This window comes from Phaethon aethereus (assembly GCF_964289735.1).
Source record: "Phaethon aethereus genome assembly, chromosome: 1".
In the NCBI taxonomy this organism is placed as follows: domain Eukaryota; kingdom Metazoa; phylum Chordata; class Aves; order Phaethontiformes; family Phaethontidae; genus Phaethon; species Phaethon aethereus.
The window spans coordinates 110,292,336-110,312,906 of NC_138575.1; the positions used below are offsets into that span (position 1 = coordinate 110,292,336).

Below are 20,571 nucleotides of genomic sequence, written 5' to 3' on the forward strand. Positions count from 1 at the left end.
ACGTTTGAAACAAAAAGAACATGTCAGATGAGTTGTTACCACATCTGTCATGTCACCACAGAGTGCCGTGCCATAGGTCTCACTGGGAGCTGGACCGCAACAGTGGAAGAAAGCTGGGAAATTGTATTATTTTGAAGAACATCGTCGTAAGTGGAAAGAGTGTTGGTGGTGACAGTGTGTCAAGGAAGCAGAGCCCATTCATTAGCTCTTCTTTCTGTGTGGGAAACTGCAACATGAAACAGGACTGGTTGCGCTGTGCAAACTAGCTGCTGTGCAATGAGCATTGCACAGCGCTTTGAATATAACCACCACCGAATATAACAAACATCTAGTGGCCAGATTTCTTTTTTTCTCTGGGCGTTTTGATCTATTTCCTGTAGAAGCAGATTTTTTTGTGTCACATCCATGCATTTTGCATCACTTTGTAAGCTGAAGAAGAAATACAGTCTGCCAAATTAATTAGCGAGAATTCTCCTACGTAGGAGACCGTGTAGGAGTGTGTAGATCTTAGAGGAGTGTTTGTCACCAAATGAACGTGTCTGTGCTAGTTCCAAATGGCCTTCAAGCTATGTCTGAAATACTTCTCTGTTCAAATGACTTACTCCTTCTCGTGGGTGGAATGAAGAATCTTGTCCTTCATCTTCATTTGTATACACTAGGTTCATGACAGACTAACTTAGTCATATGAAGGAATGCAAGAAGGAATAATCTCCCTTCTACACCATGCAAAGCTGTTGTGAGCCAAGGAGTTGTACAGCTAACAGACTAGTAAAACTAGGCCTGCGATGTCTTCCAAAACAATCAAGTTGCAAACTCTGCATAGTCAAGTTAAAAATCTAATTTAGCTATTTGTATGGGTTCTTAATCATACGTGTGCAAGTTCACATTAAAATTAGAATTAATTACTTCTTTCAACTCATCGATCTAAATGAACAATACTTTTCTGATTGTAGCTTTGTTTTTTATAAATATTCTCCCATTATATAGCAACTGAATATTCCTATTCTACCTTGGCTTTTGTGTGTGGGAGAGGCACTCTGAAAACTGAATTTATCCAGTATTAATTAAACTATGTATCTAGGAAGGACAGAAAGACAATTCTTCTTTATTGTTTTAACATGAGATTTGTTTGTACATGAAAAAAACTTGGCCATGCAACACTTTTACTTCATTTTTAGATGTATCTTTGCATCTGTGAGAATGAGCAACAATTGGCTTCTATATTTTACAACCTGGTACGTATGAAAAATGAGCTTTTGTGAAACTGAGTTTTACAAATACTCAGAAAATGGGAAAAAACAACGCAGAGGGAAAAAGGAAATGGGGAACAAAACAGAGAAAATGATAAAGATTTTTGCATCTAATGAAAAGGGAGAGAGAAATGCCTACAAAATACGAATCTGAACATGAAAGTCTTGCTGAATCCTAAAAATGACGTGCATAAAAATTATGTTAGACCATAATTTTCCTTCTCTGTGATGTTTCCTGCCGAAATAATTCCCCTACATGTACCACATCTGATGTGTTCTGTTTGTGCTGATCTTTGTTCCTAATACCCCAGATGAGCTATCAGACTTACCATGGCTTCCCTCGAAGCCCATGAGGCTGGGATATCCACATTTTGTGCCATTGGTCTAGCTAGAGTGGTGTGGTATGGCCCTCTCTTGTCATGCTGGCTAGCCAGCATGCGTATCAGCACCGTGCTCCTCTGAGGCCATGATGCTGCCTGCAGTTCCCGGGCCTGTCTGTGCTGTGTAAACGTGCCCACCATCTCTAACGATCTCGGCTGGTGGCTCTGACGGAGAACCACAAAACTTGGAAGCCTTCTTTTGCTCTCGGCTGTCTGCAGTAACCCTGGAAAGGTTTCACCTCTACCTTGGATTCAGCAGAAGGCCACCAAACCTGAAGGTGGTGTGAACTAAATGCTCTGAACTCAGTGAACCAGCATTTTCCCACAGAAGTCTTCTGCTTGGAAATGGGAGAAGTCACAGGTTTACTTCATCCATCACACAGGTACCCTGTAATGAATAACACTTGTTTTATTCCTTGATCAAAGAAGTTTACCCACTCTTTAAGTCCAGGGATGAGGACAGAGACAGCCTGGCAAATTGAGCTGAGATTGTTCAAGGCAGAACCCCTCCAGCTGTCTGTCCCGTCCCTGCCGCCACTGGCCTGGCCAGGTGGAGCACCTGCACGTGCCTCGGCGCAAAGTCTGCTGTCTTAGCGCAAACTAGCTTTCGTCAGCACTTTAAAGAAAATTGCTGGACTTTGCATCTGAGGCATGTACACACAGCCCCAGCCGGCTGCTTTTCTGTGGGGATGTTTTCCCCCGGCAAACAAGCGGTAACAAATTGTGGAGGGCCTAGAAGCAGAAGAAAGAAATCGTGTCTTAAACCACTGGTCATTTCTGTTATGAGTATCTAAAGGCTTTTTTCCATGGCATTGCAGAAACCAGTCTTTAGCCCCGTTTAAGTAACTAGCATAGAAGGCTATTACAAACATTCTCAACTAAATGAAAGAGAAAATATGTGGTATGCAAGCACCGAAGATTACAAGTAAATATTTTGCAAAACTGCCTGTAATTATGCAAAGTAAATTTTATGCAAGGAGTGGCGCCACCTAAATGACAACATAACATATGCACACATTCAGAAAAGAGTCTTTTCAAACAAACAATTGCCACCATCCTGGAATAGCTTGAGTCTTCAGTTAAAGTTGATCTATCCTAGTAAAATGAATTCTTTAATGTTGGGAGTGGCTTTCTCATTTTTTACTAGTAACTGTATTCTTGCTACTATTCAGTGTCAAAACAGTAAAGTGGCATTATAGGAAAACATAGAATTACTGCCAGTATGAACACCATATGTGGCATACAGCAGTTCTGCGGCAGCTTTCCTCATGGCAAGGTAAGAAATCCAAAGTTAGAGAGCTCAGATGTTACCAAAGCTGGTTTATAACTAGAGTTTGTTAATTCCTCACTTTGAACTCAGAACCAAGCAGTAAGTTTTGCACTAGCAACAATTCCAATACTTACAGTTTTCTCACAATTACCCTCTTTTCTGTATTTCCTGATAAGTAGAAACTGGTCTTGTGGCATTGGGCTGCAGTGCTCGCTGCAGAGCCAGAGGAATCGGGGCACGTCCACAGCAGCTCGTATCTGCTGTCTGCTCCTGTGCATGTTTTTCATGCAGCCTCTCCGAGGAGCTCGGCTGAAGTTACAGCACTGTGGCTTAGAGTGCAACTGACTTGTAGAAGGGGAGGAGGGTACAAGTTTATAGGTTGCAAACTCGAAGCTCCCTTAGTTGGTGCAATGAGCTGGCTTCTAACTGCATTTTCAAAGTTTCCAGAAAGTCAATGAAAGGGGTATCTGATGTGTTGACGCTGCTGCAGTAGGAGCTGTGCCAGAACCAGAAGGTGTTGCAACTTCCTAAGCAGTAAATAATAGATGGCTTGATACCATCTACTTCCTTAGTTTGTCTTTTCCTGCTTTGTCATAAGGGTGTCTGTCTGGCAGGGCTAAAAAAGGGAAGATGCTTCAGTTTTGACAGATTTGCGATCGTAAGCAGCTGGGAAGGAAATGAGTACTAACTCGTGTGAGAGGCAGACTACTACCCTGCAGGCTCGGCTGTGCAGTGGAGCAGGCTGAGTGGCCAGCTGTGGGTCCAAGTTCTGCTACAGAGAAGGAGGAGTAGTGGGTTTGAAAGGTAAGAGTCTCAGTTGGCCTTTAGTAATTCTCCTGGTCATCTGTGAAAGTCTAAGGCATGTGCCTGTCCAGAGAGTCATATCATTCATGAATCTAAGTTTAGGTCACTCTAAAAAGCGTAGCAGGCTTTAAGAAGAAAATTTGAATGGATCAGAAGCAGCAACATTGATTGTGAGAAAATAGATGCCTTCATCTACGACCTTTCCAGATGGGTCCTCAAATCCATTACCACTTGTGCCGAACTTGACTCTACATTCCATACAATCTGGTCTTTAAGTATGAACCCTAGAGCCAAACTTTTCTTTCCACTGAATTCCCCTAGTGAAGATCCAAACCCTTGTCATTGCATGAATTAATAGAGGTGTACCTGTTGAATCAGAACCTAAGACAAGGGCGTTTAATTTGTGTATTACACTGATCCAGGTGTCTTCTCTGTGGAGACCAGTCCCCTGGAATAGAAAACAGTTTGAATTCTCTTTTATCATATATCTGAAAACAAACAAACAACAAGAAAACCTCACACCATATAAGATGTGTTTACCTGAACTTCTCACCTTATTACAGATGTACATTTGGTGGGATGGAGAATTGTGTGTCTCTTGCCCTGTTTGTCTTGCTCTGTCACCATGTGCATGGAACTCGTATTTTTATTACAGCATCATGACCTCTCTTTGACATGCCATGAAGGTGTGTGTTTCCTCAGAGAGTGGTGGAGACACCGTGACATGGCCACCTCTCAGGCTGCATGCTGCAGAACTTCCATGCCAGTCACCTAGCCTGGTGCAGAGGGCTGGTTGTCCTCATACTGTGGATTTTTTTCTCCGTAGTCTCTCCTTGCTATCGAGTATTCTACAGTTAACATTTTGCCATCCCTTGGTACTCTTTAGCCATAACATCTCCCAGCCTTCATTAACAAAAATAATGCGAGTCCTCCGAATTAATACCTGTGCCCCTGTTTTCTAGATGGACCACTAAACTAAATGTATGAGACCTCACCTACCTGTAATGCTGAGCAGCTACTGTTAAAAAAACTTCTTAACCTGTTTCTGCCTTCATGCTTCAATAATCAGTCCCCAATCCTGTTCATGTGATGAGTTATTTTACTGTATTCATTTTGTCCATTTTTGTAATAAATACTTCCCTTAGGTTTTTGCCTTTGGAATTTTTCTTGCTTCATTGATTCTCTGGAATATTATGCTGAGCTTATTTTAAATTGCAAAGCATACGCATGTGTAGTGTGCCTCAATAAAACATACATGAACTGCTGTTCAGAGCAGCTCTCAGTGTCAATTGGTACGTGATGTTTCCGATGAGACCGCCGCACCCAAGCATTGTCTAATGTCAGCACCTCCATCCTGTCTCCACTTTTAAGTCGTGGACTCTTCCTCCCCCAAATTAACCATTGCTTTAACTGTGCAGCAGGAGTCCTAGCTAGTGCAGCACTCACCGCTTTCTGCACAGATGTTGAGCTTCATGCCAGCAAAGCTTGCCCCCAGAATGGTTTTCCTTGGTATTGTGTACCAAATACGCAATGGTGTAACAAGTTGAATAAAGTTTTACCAGTGCAATACTAAAGCTCATCAATGAAAGTCCCCACTGAGAAGCAAGTGTCGCTGGAGATCATTTGTCAAACAGCATGACTAACACAATTTATGACCCCATCTCATCTCATCAGCCTCCCGTTTATCTACTGTGTCACCCTTTGAGTTTTATGTTTCATCCCAGTTGTCCATGTTTTAACATTTAAAGGCTTTGCGTCTCCTGTGCCTGATACTGAAGTAGTGAAGGTCACTAAGCTGACTTTACTATTAGGTGGGTTTCATTTTTACATACCAAACGTGATGAGGAAAAGTCATAGTGAAGTCTGTTGACAAGATCAGGTTTAAATGCTGGACATATTAAATTACTTTGCTTTCAGTTGGTCATCTCAGCTCAAGCGGGGCTGGAAATCTCATTAGAATATATAAAGTGACAGATTTTGTGGTTTCAACTGTATTCTCTTGGAGCCCAATATTATCCTTCATGTGAATATACAGAGAGTATAGTTGCATATTTATTTGGAGGTTGTCCTACGGCTATGTCTAGAGCACTCACTGACAACAGCAACATACTACTGTCAACACTCCTCTGAGTGGGTTAATAGCAATAAGGAGGTCTTAAAGTGCCATTTTATATTGATTTAAAACTTTCTTTTTCTTTCTTTCTGGTAGGTAACCTCCCCAATATTAATTATTAAAATGTTAACTTTTTAAACACCCAAATGAACAATGTGCTCAGATAAAACAAGTCAAATATGGCAGGTGAAATGGTCTTCAACTGTCAGTGTTCTGTAAAATTTAAGCGAGGCAGGCTTGTTGGTTAAAACCATGAGAAGCAAAGAAAACAAGTACTTTTTTGTTGTATTCAGATGCCTTCTGACTTACAAAACTGCTATTGCCAGTACATGTGGTCAAACACCATGGCTCATTGAAATAACATGGGGAATACATTATTTTCTGCCAAAAAATATTTTAGAAAGAATTATTTTCTACATGCAGGTAAAAAATACAAGATGGCATGAGCCTGACCATGCACATACGTCAGTAATGTTTCACATCTACTTGAATTTTGACATATAATTTCTTACAGTCAGTAGTAAGACACAAAACAAACTGACACTTATTCAAGAAAATAAAGGACCTATGGTCCCACAACTGGATATCAGAGCAAGAAAACCTCTCAGACGATATAAAATAAGCCAGCATGCAGTTCATTTTGAAGAAATTGCTACACCTACTACTCAGTAGTTTTGTGTGATCCAGACTGAGAAGCATTAATTTTAAAAAACCTCTGGGGTGAGGGCATGAAAACTTTATGCTATAAAAATCCTACAAGAACCTATTAAAATCCTAAAGGTCTGGTTTGTCCTCCTTTTTTTTTTTTTTTCTTGGAAAAAAAGGTGTAATCAATTCCTGTCATGGTGACTATCGTCATTTGTGAGGGACTGTCCAATCTTTCCTTAACTTTTCTAAGGGCTGAATACAACGAACCTTGTGCTCATGCCCACCATGTTCTAGAGAGAGCTATCAGTCTATAGCTAGGTTGACTGAAAATGTAGATCTAAAAGAAAAAAAAAAAAGCAATCTCGCACCTAAATTTTTAGACAAGCAAATTTTCATTGGTAAAGTTTCCTGAGTGTTGGGGAAGCTTGCTTTCTGTGTGTGTGCTTCCACCCTGCCGGGGCTGAGTGCCTAGAAATGTTCTCTAAAAGGGAAGCGGTGGTATTCCCCAGTTCATCTTCCCTGAGACCACTTGATAGCTCTGCTTTGAGCATGCTGCCGGGAATGAATCAACATGACACACAGCAGCCTTGGGTGCTTACGTTTAAAAATACAGCCAGCGGGGGAGGTGGTAATGATGTTTTTTCCTTATTTAATCTCCTTGTGTTTAGAGTACTCTCTCAGGAGATGGAAGATTTGGGTGCTGTGTCCTCCTACACCATCAGGGCTTTGGTGTTGACATTTCCCTCATTCCAGAGGAGCGGCCAGACAAGGAGGCTGTAGACCATGCTGCAATAAGGAGCTGGCGTGGCTGGACGTGAGCAAGAATCATTAAGCTTCAGTTGTGAAACACAAATCCTTATCTAAAGCAGCTTCCCAGCTGTTCAAAAGTCCTTCCCAGTCCACAGTAGGTGTAGGATATTAGGTATGCGCCTCTTTCAGCAATTTAGCAAGTAGTGGGTTGCTGGATGTTGTAGATCCCAGCTTGCAGCATCCAAGTGCCTTCCATACTGTATTAGGTTTGCATAGCAAGGTTTTGGTACCAGGCGGGCTGCAAGAGTGGCTTCTGTGAGAAGCTGCTAGAACAGCTATGTTCTAGTAACATTCAACAAATGTCCAATGTCCCAATGTTCAACAAAGCCAATGCCAGCCAGTTCCGAGATTGACCCACCGCTGGAAAAGGCCAAGCCCATCAGCAACGGTGGTAGTGCCTCTGGGATAACAGAGTTAAGAAGGGGGAAAAAAAAAATAAAAAGAGCACAGCAACTGCAGCCAGAGAGAAGAGTGAGAATATGTGAAACAGCTCTGCAGACACCCAGGCCAGTGCAGAAGGAGAGGCAGGAGGTGCTCCAGGTGCCGGAGCAGAGGTTCCCCTGCAGCCCATGGAGCCCTGTGGTGAGGCCAGCTGTGCCCCTGCAGCCCATGGAGCTCCACTCTGGAGCAGATCTCCACCTGCAGCCTGAGGATGTGGATGCCCAAAGGAGGCCGTGGCCCCGTGGGAAGGCCACGCTGGAGCAGGCTCCTGGCAGGACCCATGGGGAGAGGAGCCCAGGCTGGAGCAGGTTTGCTGACAGGACTTCTGACCCCACAGGGGACCCACGCTGGAGCAGTCTGTTCCTGAAGGATGGCACCCCATGGAAGGGACCCAAGATGGAGCAGTTTGTGAAGAACTGCAGCCCGTGGGAAGGACTCACGTTGGAGAAGTCCATGGAGGACAGTCTCCTTTGGGAGGGACCCCACACTGGAGCAGGGAAAGAGTGTGAGGAGTCCTCCCCCTGAGGAGGAAGGAGCAGCAGAGACAACATGTGATGAACTGACCACAACCCCCATTCCCTGATCCTCTATGCTGCTCAGGGGCAGGAGGGAGAGAAACCAGGAGTGGAGTTGAGCCCAGGAAGAAGGGAGGGGTGGGGGAAGGTGTTTTAAGATTTGGTTTTAGTTCTCATTATCCTACTCTGATTTGATTTGTAATAAATTAAGTTAATTTTCCCCAGGCTGAGTTTGTTTTGCCTGTGATAGTAATTGGTGAGTGATGTCTCCCTGTCCTTACCTCAACACACAAGCTTCTCGTTACACTTCCTCTCCCCCATCCAGCTGAGAAGGGGAGTGACAGAGCAGCTTTGGTGGGCACCTGGCATCCAGACCAGGACGACCCACCACACACACCTTGGGCAGGGAGCTTAGGTAACTAGCTGAGTGGTTTTGATGCTACCCTAAGAACTAAATACCTGAAACCTACGTGAAATAATGCATTTCAGTGGTCCGGGTCCTTTCATTTCTTTCTCTTTGAGTAGCAGATTATGGCTGACTAGACAGGCATCAAAAAATGACAGAAGCAAAAAATGTAAATTTGGTACTAGTCCCATTAGCTTTTCCTTCTATTTTTATCTGTGGATGACAGGATCCTGGTGGAGAGCAACCTTGTTTATCCACATAGACCATCAGATGTAAGGTCATCAGATAATGAAGAAATTGTATGTCATTATTTAATTAAGCAAGAGTGCATGTATGTACATGACTACATGACTGCATGTCCATGTCCTGGAAACTTGTCCAGGAGGTATGATAGGCTGTCATCATCGTCAGTGAGCATTAGCTTGAACAGAAAGCAAGAAATTGCTGAGAAGATGAGGGGAAGACAAGAACATGACTTTTTATTTTGTAGGAAGCTCTGCCATGTTAAAAATACATTAAAAATAAAAATGAAAAAAAAAATTTAATTTTCTGCAAGAACTGGCTTAATTACTTTGTAATCCAAAATAAGTTGTCTAGATGTTGAATATCTGAGTGTTACACACTTGTGATGTTAAAAATTTTAAATGTTTCAAAATAAACATTGGAAAGAATCATTAGGTAAAGTTTAAAATGGTGTGTGTGTGTTTGTTTAATTATTATTTTACCTAAAAGGAAATTCACTGGAGATAGTAATTTGTTGTAAAACATGTTCCTTTAAATGAGTTACTTTTTCAATGACAAAGAAGTATTTTGGGGAAAAGTTCTGAAACTTTCTACCGCTTGATAAATGGTGGGTAATGCCTATTGGAAGGACTAGTATTCATTGCTAAGCTCTAAATTACCTTCATCCACATAGGAAAAAAACCTTATTGCCTCTCAGGAAAGCCATGTGAAATATATGATCAATGCGCAAGTGTGGTCAAGAAAGCAAATAAAATGTGAAAATGGCTAAGGTTAAATGTAAGGCACTTGAACCAGGTTCTCAGACATTCCATAATTTCTGTGGAATTCATAGAATCATAGAATAGTTTGGGTTGGAAGGGACCTTTAAAGGTCACCTACTCCAACCCACAATTCAGCTGCAGTTACATGGACCCAGCACTTTAAATCTCAGATTTTTTATTTTGAATGTAGCATCTGACTTTTAGAAGGTATCTGAACAGGCATCTACTGTCAGGAAGTAACTGGAAGGTGAGGGACCTTTAATTTAAGGTACCACGGAATACGTATCTGTGTTTTGTGGAGTAACAAAAATACATTCACATCATTTTAATATTACTTTTAGATTTTCAAAGAGCTTTCAGATAACGATCACCCTCTTTGCTGAGTTACAACTTTGGTTAGTTTTTGGTTTGGTTCCCTCGGGGAATAGCTAATGCAAGATTTTGCAAGCACAGAAGCGGTGTTTGAATGGTTACTAGTGACGCAGAGAGCAACTGTCATATTATGATTTAAAAAGGGTTGTGCTTAAAAAGCTTCTTGAGTGGCAGTGTTTTTGTTTCAGGTGGCTGAACTATTTACTGCAAACCAAAAAGGCCTAAGTGAAAGTGCTCCAAAATGGGTTTTATAAATGCGAATCCAGAGAAACTCTTCTCTAAGGTTAATTACAGAAGCTGTTTGTAGTGCTTACAGCACTTTTTAAAGCAGTACTTTCTCATGGCCAATACAGCAGGTTAACGCATCTGAGAAAAGAAAACCAAGAAGTCCCGACTTGTACTTCCCCAGCTAACCAAAGCAGCCACAATATAATTAAAGCCCTAAATAAATGGTGCACTTAATTAAAGACAAAAACAAGCCTATTGAAAATGGAGGGAAATAGTGAGCTATTTCTTGTTGTACATTATCTTTGTATACAACAAAACGTGCTAAAGTGTTGTGTGGTTGGCTGGTGTTTTGTTTGCTCTTTACAAAAACAGGAAGACGAGGAGCTAGCGCGAGGGAACACGGTTTGCACCCAACGGGCGGGCTGCAGATCAGAAAGGCGCGATCACTTGCTGATTTAAGCAATAGGTGAAACGAAGCTCAACGGGTGTCATTGCTGAGCCTGTGTCACCCTCTCGTTTGGGCCGGCACAGCTGTTCGTACAGCCAGTCAGTGAACCGTTTTGGGGAACTGATCTGGCAGAAGAAAATGACTGGTTTGGGGGGGAGGCTGTGGTTCTTTTTCAGGTGGATCTCTTCTCCAGCACTGCTGGTGAGGAGACCATGCAAACAGGGGTTGCCTTGCTGAGGGGAGCAGGCAGCTAGGAGCAGAGGCTGTGCAAAGCGTTGCCAAATGTTTAACAACCAAACCCTGTAATACTGTTAAAAGGTGAGGAGCAACTAAGCAGAAATATGATAAAAATCTGGGGAAAATACACATAGCTACACCTTATACTATTTAAGATATTAAAGATACATTAAGGTACATTGCCCAGCTTGTAACCAACAATATAAACAACAGGGAGAGATAAAAAGAGAGAAATACATTTCAGCTCTTGAGACTCGTAAGCAAATGTGATCACCTCTCTTTCTGTGCACTAGTATCATCAATAACACTAGCAAGAAAATGTTTGCGGCTCTGGGAGCGTGACAGCTAAATGATCGCTGCAGACGAGCAACAGAAGCTCAGAAATTTAAGAGTGTGGGCTCTTTGTTAAGGTAGCATGTCTCAGAAAAAATACTTTACAGGTAGGAGATTAGATGATATCACATAAGTGAAAAAAGCAAGTCTCCAATATGGTTCTTTTTGTGCTGTACCAGCGCAGCTTTTGGACCTTGAGTTATCATGCTGAATTCTCTGCTAGCTTCACACAAAAATTCATCTGGGCTCCAGTCAATGCGATTTGAAGGCAGAAAAGGAAGGAGGGGTGAAACCAAGCAATCTGCTACTTAAATTTCTTCTGAAAGGAGAGTTCCTTAATATATTATAGACACTAAGGAATACTAATATCACTGAGTCAAGAACTCTTTCTAAATTGCGGCCTTGAAAGTGTCGTTAGTGTTTTCTGATGAGGGACAAATTCCAGTCTGGTGCTCAGTGTAAGTTCATATAGAGCTTGTGCTATAGATGGAACACGAAACCCTGTTCTGCTTGGTTTCCAGCAACACTGTATGTACCACAGAATCCTAATTTGCCTGGCTATGGTTCAGATTATGTCAGCATTTCAAGATAAATCCCTGTCTCAGGAGTGGATTGCTCAACCTTTTTTCATTTTTAAGAAAGTGACGCAGGGGAGGAGCCCTTAAAAGTGGTAGTTTTGTTAGGAAGAGCAGGGGAAGAAGGGAAGGAATTTAATGGAAGACGATACTTTGTCATCCTATCCTGATTTGAGGTGAACTGGATAAAAAGTAAAATTTCTTCCCAACACTTTCTTTTTCAACACATTCTATCTGTCAGGGAAGCTTTTCCATCAAGTTAAATGAAACAGAGAAAAGAAAAAAATTACTGCAAGACAAATGTATTGGTTTTTTTTAAATGGGGCATTGAAGCAAATATTTTCAGATATTTGAAATTTGATGCTTTTTTCATCAAATGCTTTGATGAAAATTATCTGAATACAAATAGCACAGCATTTGTCAAAAACACAGGGTGTGGAAGAAGCTATAAAACTGTATGAGAAAAAGCATAACTATATATTGGGAGAAGGACAGAGAAACTGGTCTAGCACTCCGGCACAGCAGTGCAACAGAAAACTTTTCTATAAAAACCCCGAACTACTACTGTTGTCTTTCTTACACATACCCGTCAGTCTGAGCAGAGAGAGTTTCTGCTCCTATTCCCAGAAAAGTAATTTGCAAGCCATTTCTGATCTCATTAGGTTACCTGCTAAGAAACTATTATTATAGTTTCTTGCCTATTGCACAATAAGTTCTTTGGGAACATTCGTTTTAAAAATCGCCTTGTATACTGCAGCATAAAAGGCAAACACCAAAACTGATACAATCTATGAGCAACAAACCTTAGAAGAGACAATACCGAGCAAATTGCAACATCTACTGCAGAGAAGCTACAGCGAAACAAGGCAGTGTTTGCAGGCCGTTCACGAGCTGTGCAAAAATGGGTGTTTTACTGAAAGTCCGAGGTCTCGCCGTGGCGTTATTACTTGATAATCTCGGTTTTAAAAAAATTCATACTCTGCTGTGCGGAGAGTGGGGAACTGGAATGCGGACTCCTGAAAGCTAAGGCTCTGTGTGACAGACGAGCAGCAGCCCCGCTCACGATTTTGGGGAGGCCGGGGCGTTCCGAACCGCGCTGCTCTCCTCCGCTTTCCCTACAGCCCGAGAAGCCCAAACCGCGGGGCAGCCACCATCTACTGAGCCGGCCGGGCTCCTCTGCCGCCCTCCACCTGCTCCTGTTCAAGCGCGTTTTGGAGGGCCCAGTACCCCCTGGCTTTCCAAGCCCAGCTCTCCCCTGCTCCTGCGGATGCCCGGAGCCCAGTCCTTCCCCACGCCCCTCCTCGGTTCCACGCCGCGGCGGGGGGTGGGGGGACACGACAGTCTCTTTCCTAACGCCGCTGATCTGCGGTGCCAAAATCCACCGCAGGGTTGCCGGGACCTGAAACCCTCTCCATGCGTTAATCAGCGGTGAAATAGTTAAAGCCGTTCCCGCTTAATTTGAATGCCGACTAGGATCGCCTCACAGCTCACCCCAGCCAGGGAGGGGGAGGTCGCGACGCGGCGTGCCGCTCCGTGTGGAGCCTTCTTGCCTGTACGAGAGCAGCCAGCGCTGGAACCGGCCAGAAATCTACCGCAAAACCCCCTGGAAAGTGCCGGCTTCTTGAAGCCGAATTAGGCTGCTGGCTGTCAGGCTGGGCTGGCCGCAGGGCAGGCCACCCGTGGCTCCCACGCCCCGGGAGAAGCTTGCAGCCGGCCCACGCACCCGCGGGGCGGCGTGCCGCTCCCCGGCGGCGGCCAGGTGCTCTCGGTTTCGCCGCCGCCGTGGCCGGAGCTGGAGAAACTCCGCTTATCCCTCGGGAGACGGCGCGGTGGGGGCAGAGAGGGCCGGAGCCCCCTCCTGCGAGGGAGCCGCGGCTGTCCCGCGAGAGGAGTAGCTGCCGCCAAGATGGAGGCGGCCGGTATTAAATACCGCGGGGAAGGGGCAGGCTCGGAGGCCGCGGCGGCGGCGGGGGGGGGGCTCCGCCCGAGGCAGGTGCGCGAGGCGTCGCCGCCGGGGAGCCGCTGCCGGGCGGCGGCGCGGGCCGGGGGCGGGGCCGGCGGCGCGCGCGGCGCTCCGGGCACGCTGGGCGGTGGCGGCGGGGGCGGCCGCGCTGGGAGTGACAGCGGGGCCTGAGCGGATCCGCGCTGCCCCATGGCGGCCGCCCGCCTCGGCGGCCCGCCCGCCTGGCGGTGACTTGGGCTCCCCCTCCCGCCCCTCCTCCTCCGCCGCCGCCTCCTGCTCCGCTCGCCCAGCCCGGGCCCGGCCCAGCCGTTGCCGCACGGCACCGCCGCCCGCCGAGCCCGGGGCGCAGCCGGGAGCCGCGTGGGGGCCATGACGGTGGAGCAGAACGTGCTGCAGCCCGGCGGCGCCGCCAAGGTGAGACTCCGGCCCGGCCCGGCGCCCTGCGCTGCGGGGGCCCGCCCGCTGCGCCAGAGCCCGGCCTCGGAGCCGGCTGCGCGCCCCTCGCCGCCTGCCTGCCCGCTGGCCTCGCCCGGGCCCGGCGCCGGCACCCACCCCCTCCCGGGGCCGCCGCTTGTCCGCGCGGTTCCCGCGGCTGCCACCGGGCCCGGGCCCGCCCCAACGGCAACTTTTCCCCCCTGCAACGGGGGTGCAGCCTCCCCACTCCCTGCCGCCCCCCGGGCCCCTGGGAAGCTCCCCCGGGCGGGCGGGGCGGGAGCGGCCCGGCCTTCCCCGCGCCGCGGCCTCTGCCGGTCCCCGCCGCTTCAGCCCCGGGCTGGGGCCAGGGTGACCGGGAAGCCGCCGGGGGCGGGGGGGCGCGGCCGGGCAGCGGGGGACCGCCGTCTCCCAGGCCCCGGGTCAGCCACCGCCAGCGCTCCGCGGCTCGGGGGAGACCCGCCGCTCCCTGGGCAGGCCAGCGGGCAGCCCCGGGCTGGGACGGGGCCGCGGGCTGGCCTGTTGCACTGGCAGAGCTGCAGGACGGGGAGCGGCGTGTCGGTGGGGCCCGCGCGGTCCCGCCCGTGGGCCGGGGCGAGATGCTGCCCACGCCCGGCGTGACCCGTCCGCGGCCGTGGCTGTTAAAGGTGAAGGCTATTTGCAGCGTGTGACACACGGCTGGCCGCCGCCCGCTCTTGCTGGGGTGGGAAAAAAAAAAAAAAAGTGCTGGCTTTAGGGACGGGTGTTAACGTGTGCCGTGAAACGGAGTTAGGCGAATGGCAGCGTTTATGAATCTTGTACTGCGTACCGGGAGTTGCTGGAAAATGTTTCTCCGTCAAAAAAAAAAAAAAAGACATCATCTACAGCTCTTCTTTGCTGGAAGTGAACTGAACTGGCAAGAGAAAAACTGCAATTAAATAGCAATGCTGTTTGTTTGTTTATTAAAGGTAACTTGCTGGTTGATGGCAGCTGTTCTGGTTAGTGATGTGACTGCCTCCTCCTCCTCCCTGATTTTTTTTTTTTATGGCACACGGTGCTTTTATAAGAGGATAAAGGTATATTTGCTTTGGTACAGTCATTGTGGAAGTTTAATGGCTCCAGTCGTAAGAGTGGACGGTGAGAATGCGGTGATTAAGGTACAGCTGGTGAAAGTGATACAACTTACATTCAAGAAGCTTATTCGGAGGGAGAAGCATGCCTCTCCAAAGACTGCTGTCATAGTTGGAAGTAGTTAGCACTGGTTTTGGCCCCTTCAGCAGGAAGGCAAGGGCTGAATGGACTAATTCTATCTCTTGGTTCTTCAGTTGGTAGTGTTTTAAACTGAGGTGTGCTAGCAGGCTAACGTAGCAGGGTTTTGCTGCCGCATCCTATGCTATGTGTGTGTCTTCTGTGTTTAACAACTTCATTTGTTGCTGCTGTGTACCTGACAACTTTCGTGAGCAACATTATCTTTTACAAAACCTGTTGTTGATGGTTTACTTAAATATATCCCTTAATTATTGTATCAAGTACCCTGTTACATAATAAATGGTAGACACTGGTCAGAGCGGCCTGTTTGCACTTTCTGTCCATAATACCGAAGAATAAATGTTACAGTTTTCAGGGGAACTACTGCTTGCAGGTCAGTAGTTCAGGATTACTTTAGTTTCAAATTGAGGATAAACTTGAAGGTTGGTTGGAGATTGATTGTGGTAGATCACCTGGTAATCCATACTGCAGTAAAAATGAAATTACTATTAATTAATTAAGCTGAAGTCAGCATTTATGGATGATGATGATTACTTGTCTAAGTATCTAGAAAAAATGTATAAAATAATAAGCGTTTTTTGTGGCAAGGATTTTCTTTCTTATTTCTGTTGAATCATCTGATTATTATCTGAAACTCCTTGTTACCTACTTCATCCCTAATCCTAATTGCGTGCTGGGCATGGGGGGGAAGGCCAATCTTGAGACTTTTGCAAAAAATATTATTTGACTCCAAATATGAGTACCTCATTGCTCAGTGAGACTAGTGAATAGCTAACTGGATGACAAACTTTAACATATTGTTCAGCTTATTTGCATGTAAGAAGAAAAATTGTGAAGGTATAGTGGGCTGATGCATGGTTGAAAGGTAGAGAGTTTATCATAGCACTAACTCATCGTCTGCCCTCAAAAGAAGAAAATCCCATGCTCCACAACTAACGAGAGTTTGTTCTGGAGACCTCAAAGTTTGTCATGATTTCTGTTAGTGTGAAGAAACCACATGCAAGCAGAAATACATTGGATTTCCAAGGGATGCCTGAGTCATCAGCATACCTTATTCAGAACTGTGGTTCCCAACATTGTTCATCAGATGTTTTCTTACTGTCATACAGGAAGTATGTGTCAAACTTTAGCAGTACTTGAAGATGTAAGTTTGTATTAATAAATGCTCTAACTGCAAACAGCCCATTTCCCACTGAAGCTATCTTGAGTTTATTGTGTAGTTAAAGCATCTGGATCGGGTAAAAAGAGATTTTTTTTCTTTCATGTTTACTGGCCATCTTGACTCCTAGTTAAAACTTGTAATTTATCTCCTGAAGCAAATAATAATCGTGTTCCCCTTGTTGCTCACAGCCCTTGTGTGCTTCTCTAAGGTCATTAGGTGTCTGTAGGTTATCTGTAATGTTCATATCAAGACTAATGCATGTGAATAAAGGTAGATGGTCTGGGAAGTTAAAAAAAGCAGCTTCTCATTTTGTCCTGTCTGTATTTCTGTCCAGTAAAATTCTTTTTGTCAGGCATTTTGCTGCTGAAGAGCTAAGGTGTTGCAGGACTCACCATACTCCAGGCAGTCCGGCACCGCTGCTGTGGGGGCAGCTTGTGCTGGTGCACGTGTCCGATGATTGTCCTCCTGGAGGAAGACTGTCCCAGGCTGCCCTTCATGCTGCACAGACCTTTCCCTTGGCCAGTGTCCCTTACACAGTGGGTTCGGCGATGGGGGTGGGCGGTGATTTTTCTAGTAATTGGAAGAAATGATGTGGAGAGGTCATACATGTTTCATCAGTCTGTCAGCTCATAATTATCGCGACGGTTATCTCAGAACAGCAGATTGAAGAAGCTGGGTTTTAAAGGCTGACACTTAGCTGGCCTCTCAGCAATGTGTATTATCAAGTTCTGCTGCTTCTGGAGAGAGACCGAGTGTTGGTTGATACATGGATTTAAAGTCTGTCTTATCTGTCCTTTGGTTTCCCACACCCACTGTTACTTCAGACCTGTGATTCAGCAGCATATTGGCAGAGTAGTAGAATAAGTTATGTGTGTCAGCTCAGCTAGTGTTTGTTGTTTTTTTTTTTAAAGAAACAGAAACCTTTAAGGATATTTATCGCTTTAAATAATAATGCATGGTGTTAAGCGAGGTCTAATACTACGTACTTCCTCTCCCTTCCTCTTCCCCATGGTACTAAGGAGAAAATTGTACTAGCTGATGTGTGTGCTTCTGCTCTGCTCGCCTCGTGCGTTTGATGTACTTACTATTGAAAGATTTAGCTAATAATATGGTACTGACTCCTTTTCTTCCCTGAAAGCAATAGCCACTGACTTCTTAATACTGCAATAGTTGTTCATATGGAAGATGATACAGTCATGTGTCTCCAAGAATTGAAATAGGGATGTTGATGCAGTCCTGAATGGCAGGAGATGATTGCAAAGAATATCCATTGAGGACTTGATATGCAAGGAGGGTATTTTGGGAGTTGTGCTCATTGTTTTTTCATCTCGATAGGTGGCAACCTTCCAAGAATACAACCTTTAAAATCTTTGGTTTGATCAGTTGAGTTCAGGGTTGCCTGACTGACCGTTTGCCTGGTGGATCCTAGAGGCCGCAGGCTCCTGCATTCATGATGTGCCCAGAGCCGCTCTTGCCTGTGACCAACACGCAGGTGTCCGCCTTTATCTACACTCCGGGTCATGTAATGAGGATGGGTTGCATATCTCCCCATGAACAGGCTGCCTGTGTTCGGACTGTGTGACAGGTGGGCTCCTTGCATGGTGGGCTTGAGTGTGTGTGTGTGCTGGGGGGGGGGTTATACCTGCTACTGCTGGTATTGAAACCTTTATTACCTCTTTCGGCTAGGATGAGCAGAATAACCAGACTGGTTTACTGAAAGTGTTTTTACCAACTACTAAGTAATTTTCAAAAATTATTTGAAGTGCTATGGAGTCACACTTTTAGATATGCACATCTTGTTATGTATTTAAAAAAAAAAATGTTAATTTAAGAAGTTCATATTGTGTGTAGTTACACCTTCTACATAGACTCCTGTTGTATTTTCTGAAAGCTAGAGCAAGGTGCAAAAGTCAGTGATTCAAAGTAATTTTGAAAGCCCTTGTCAGCCTGGTATGCTGAATACCTTCTGGTTTTCTGAATGTTCTGAAGGATTTTGATGGGGGCGTGTGTGGGTTTTTTTTTTCTGTGTGGGGTTTGGTTTTTTTTTTTGGTAGGCATGCAGTCTTGCTTTTTTTGGTATGCGCTATGAATCTGCACCTTTCTGAAACATTTAGTAGTAGTTTTAAACCTGTTGCATTCTAGAAAAACTTTCATAAAAATTCAGTGATGACTTTGATTGTGCTAGCACAAATTTACAACTATAGTACTATCGTTAGCATCTGTCCGAAATAACATCTTTAAATATCTTTTGGTCCACACCTTGGGGAAAAAAAATACTGCTGCAGAGTATTAAAATGTAAGGTTTGTACATTTTTCTGTTAAACTTTTGCAATATTACTTAAAAATAACTATATTACTTCCTAAAAAAATGTATTTTTAGGATAACCCTGTATCTACAACTGCTAGGAACAGCAGCTACAAAAGACAACAAAGCCCATCAGCTTCTATGAAAAGGTCAAATAGCAAATTACTCATGTCTCAAAATAGAAAAAATATGTCACATTTTTAAAAGTGCTTTGTAAAGATCAGTGGGAGGATAATTGAACAGTTGCTTTTCTTGCACTCTTATTCCTGAAAAGGTATGTTAAGGCAGGAAGTAGCATCTCTTCAATCCTGGGAATGAAAGATAGAATGAGAGATATAATTTCTGTTCTGTTTTTGGCTAAATCTTCTCTTCCTGGCTGAAGAAGAACACCCAAGCGTTGACAGTCGATTATTCAGTCTGCAAGAAGCTGGCTTCATAATGTCAGTGATGTGACTGGTTGGGTCAAGGGACACCCTGGACGCTGGGGAGCGGCACAGTGGCTGAGTTGGCCACTAAATTGACCTGATGCCCCAGCCGACTTGGAAGCTGCCTTTTCAGGCTGGGCCAAAATGTTCGCAGAAGGAGCTGGGAGGTGTCTAACCCTCACACATCACCTGTGCCAGGAGTTGTTTGGGGTGCTGCATCAGTCACCCCCTGACAGCCGTTGCTGGTGATGCCAGTGATGGAGGGATTATCAAGGCACTCAGGAGTGCCTCCAGGGTTCCTTTTTGTTTTATTGCTCTTTGCTTTCTGTAGCAAAGATGCTGATTTTCAATTCCCAGCTGGTCATCTGGCAAAAGCTAAGAGCCAAACTGACATTCCTGATATTCCTTAGCATAAAAAGTAAACAAAAAGCTTAAGAGCAGTGTCTTCACTTACATGTTTTCGTGTAGGAATAAATTCCTTTAAAAGGCTGTCTTTTTGGCTTTGTTTGGGTTTTGACTTTTTGGTGGTTTTGTTGTGGTTTTTTTTGTTGTTGTTGTTGTTGTTGTCATTGACTTGTACTTATTATGGCACAGAGCTCTTAATCTGGGTGGAGGGTGTGGGGGGTGTGTGTATGTGCACGTGTGTGTTGCCAGGACCTGGACAGAGACAGGAAAATCTTTTCTACTTTCACTGAGTAGGAAGAGCACATGTTGGGAGCAACTTTTCTGGGAAACGAAAGTATCCTGAGCGCTTTCACTTTCTAGTTCTCTTGTGATAACCAGCGTGATTTTTGTAAGGGTGGGGAAGGTTGCATTGAGTCACAAAAAAGGTTTGTGTGTGTTGGGTTTTTGGGGTTTTGTTTTTTTTAGGTGAATGTGTTAAACTTCCCCATCAAAACCCAGGGACTAAGTTAATGACAAAGTTACTGATGTGATGGTCTCTAGTCAGCAGACAGACACCTGTAATTGGAGAGTATTCAACTTCTCACTGGGGGACTGTTGACTCGTAGCATCATGATGCAAATAGCAAGCCAGAGTATTAGGTGAGTGATGTAGGAGAGGCTGTTGTGACAACGTATTTCAAAATGATTTTATGAATTCAGAGTAGACTTCAGTCTTCTGCCCCCCCCCCCCTCCCCCCCGCCTTGTTAGGAAATAAAGACTGCTTCTGTTAGCTGATGATTACACTTCATCAGTTGGGG

General features: G+C 45.0%; 1 protein-coding gene across 3 annotated transcripts in view; it reads left to right on the plus strand.

The window, feature by feature from the left end:
* Nucleotides 1–13,973: 13,973 nt before the first annotated feature.
* The window catches only part of USP25 (ubiquitin specific peptidase 25), a gene marked incomplete at its 3' end in the record, with an annotated part of 94,217 nt that continues 87,619 nt past the window's right edge, over nt 13,974–20,571 (plus strand). For all 3 annotated transcript variants that reach the window (XM_082013850.1, XM_082013851.1, XM_082013852.1), the window contains exon 1: nt 13,974–14,211. In XM_082013850.1, the coding sequence (XP_081869976.1) occupies nt 14,167–14,211 (45 nt within the window). In that variant the 5' untranslated portion in view covers nt 13,974–14,166. The remainder of the gene's footprint in view (nt 14,212–20,571) is intronic.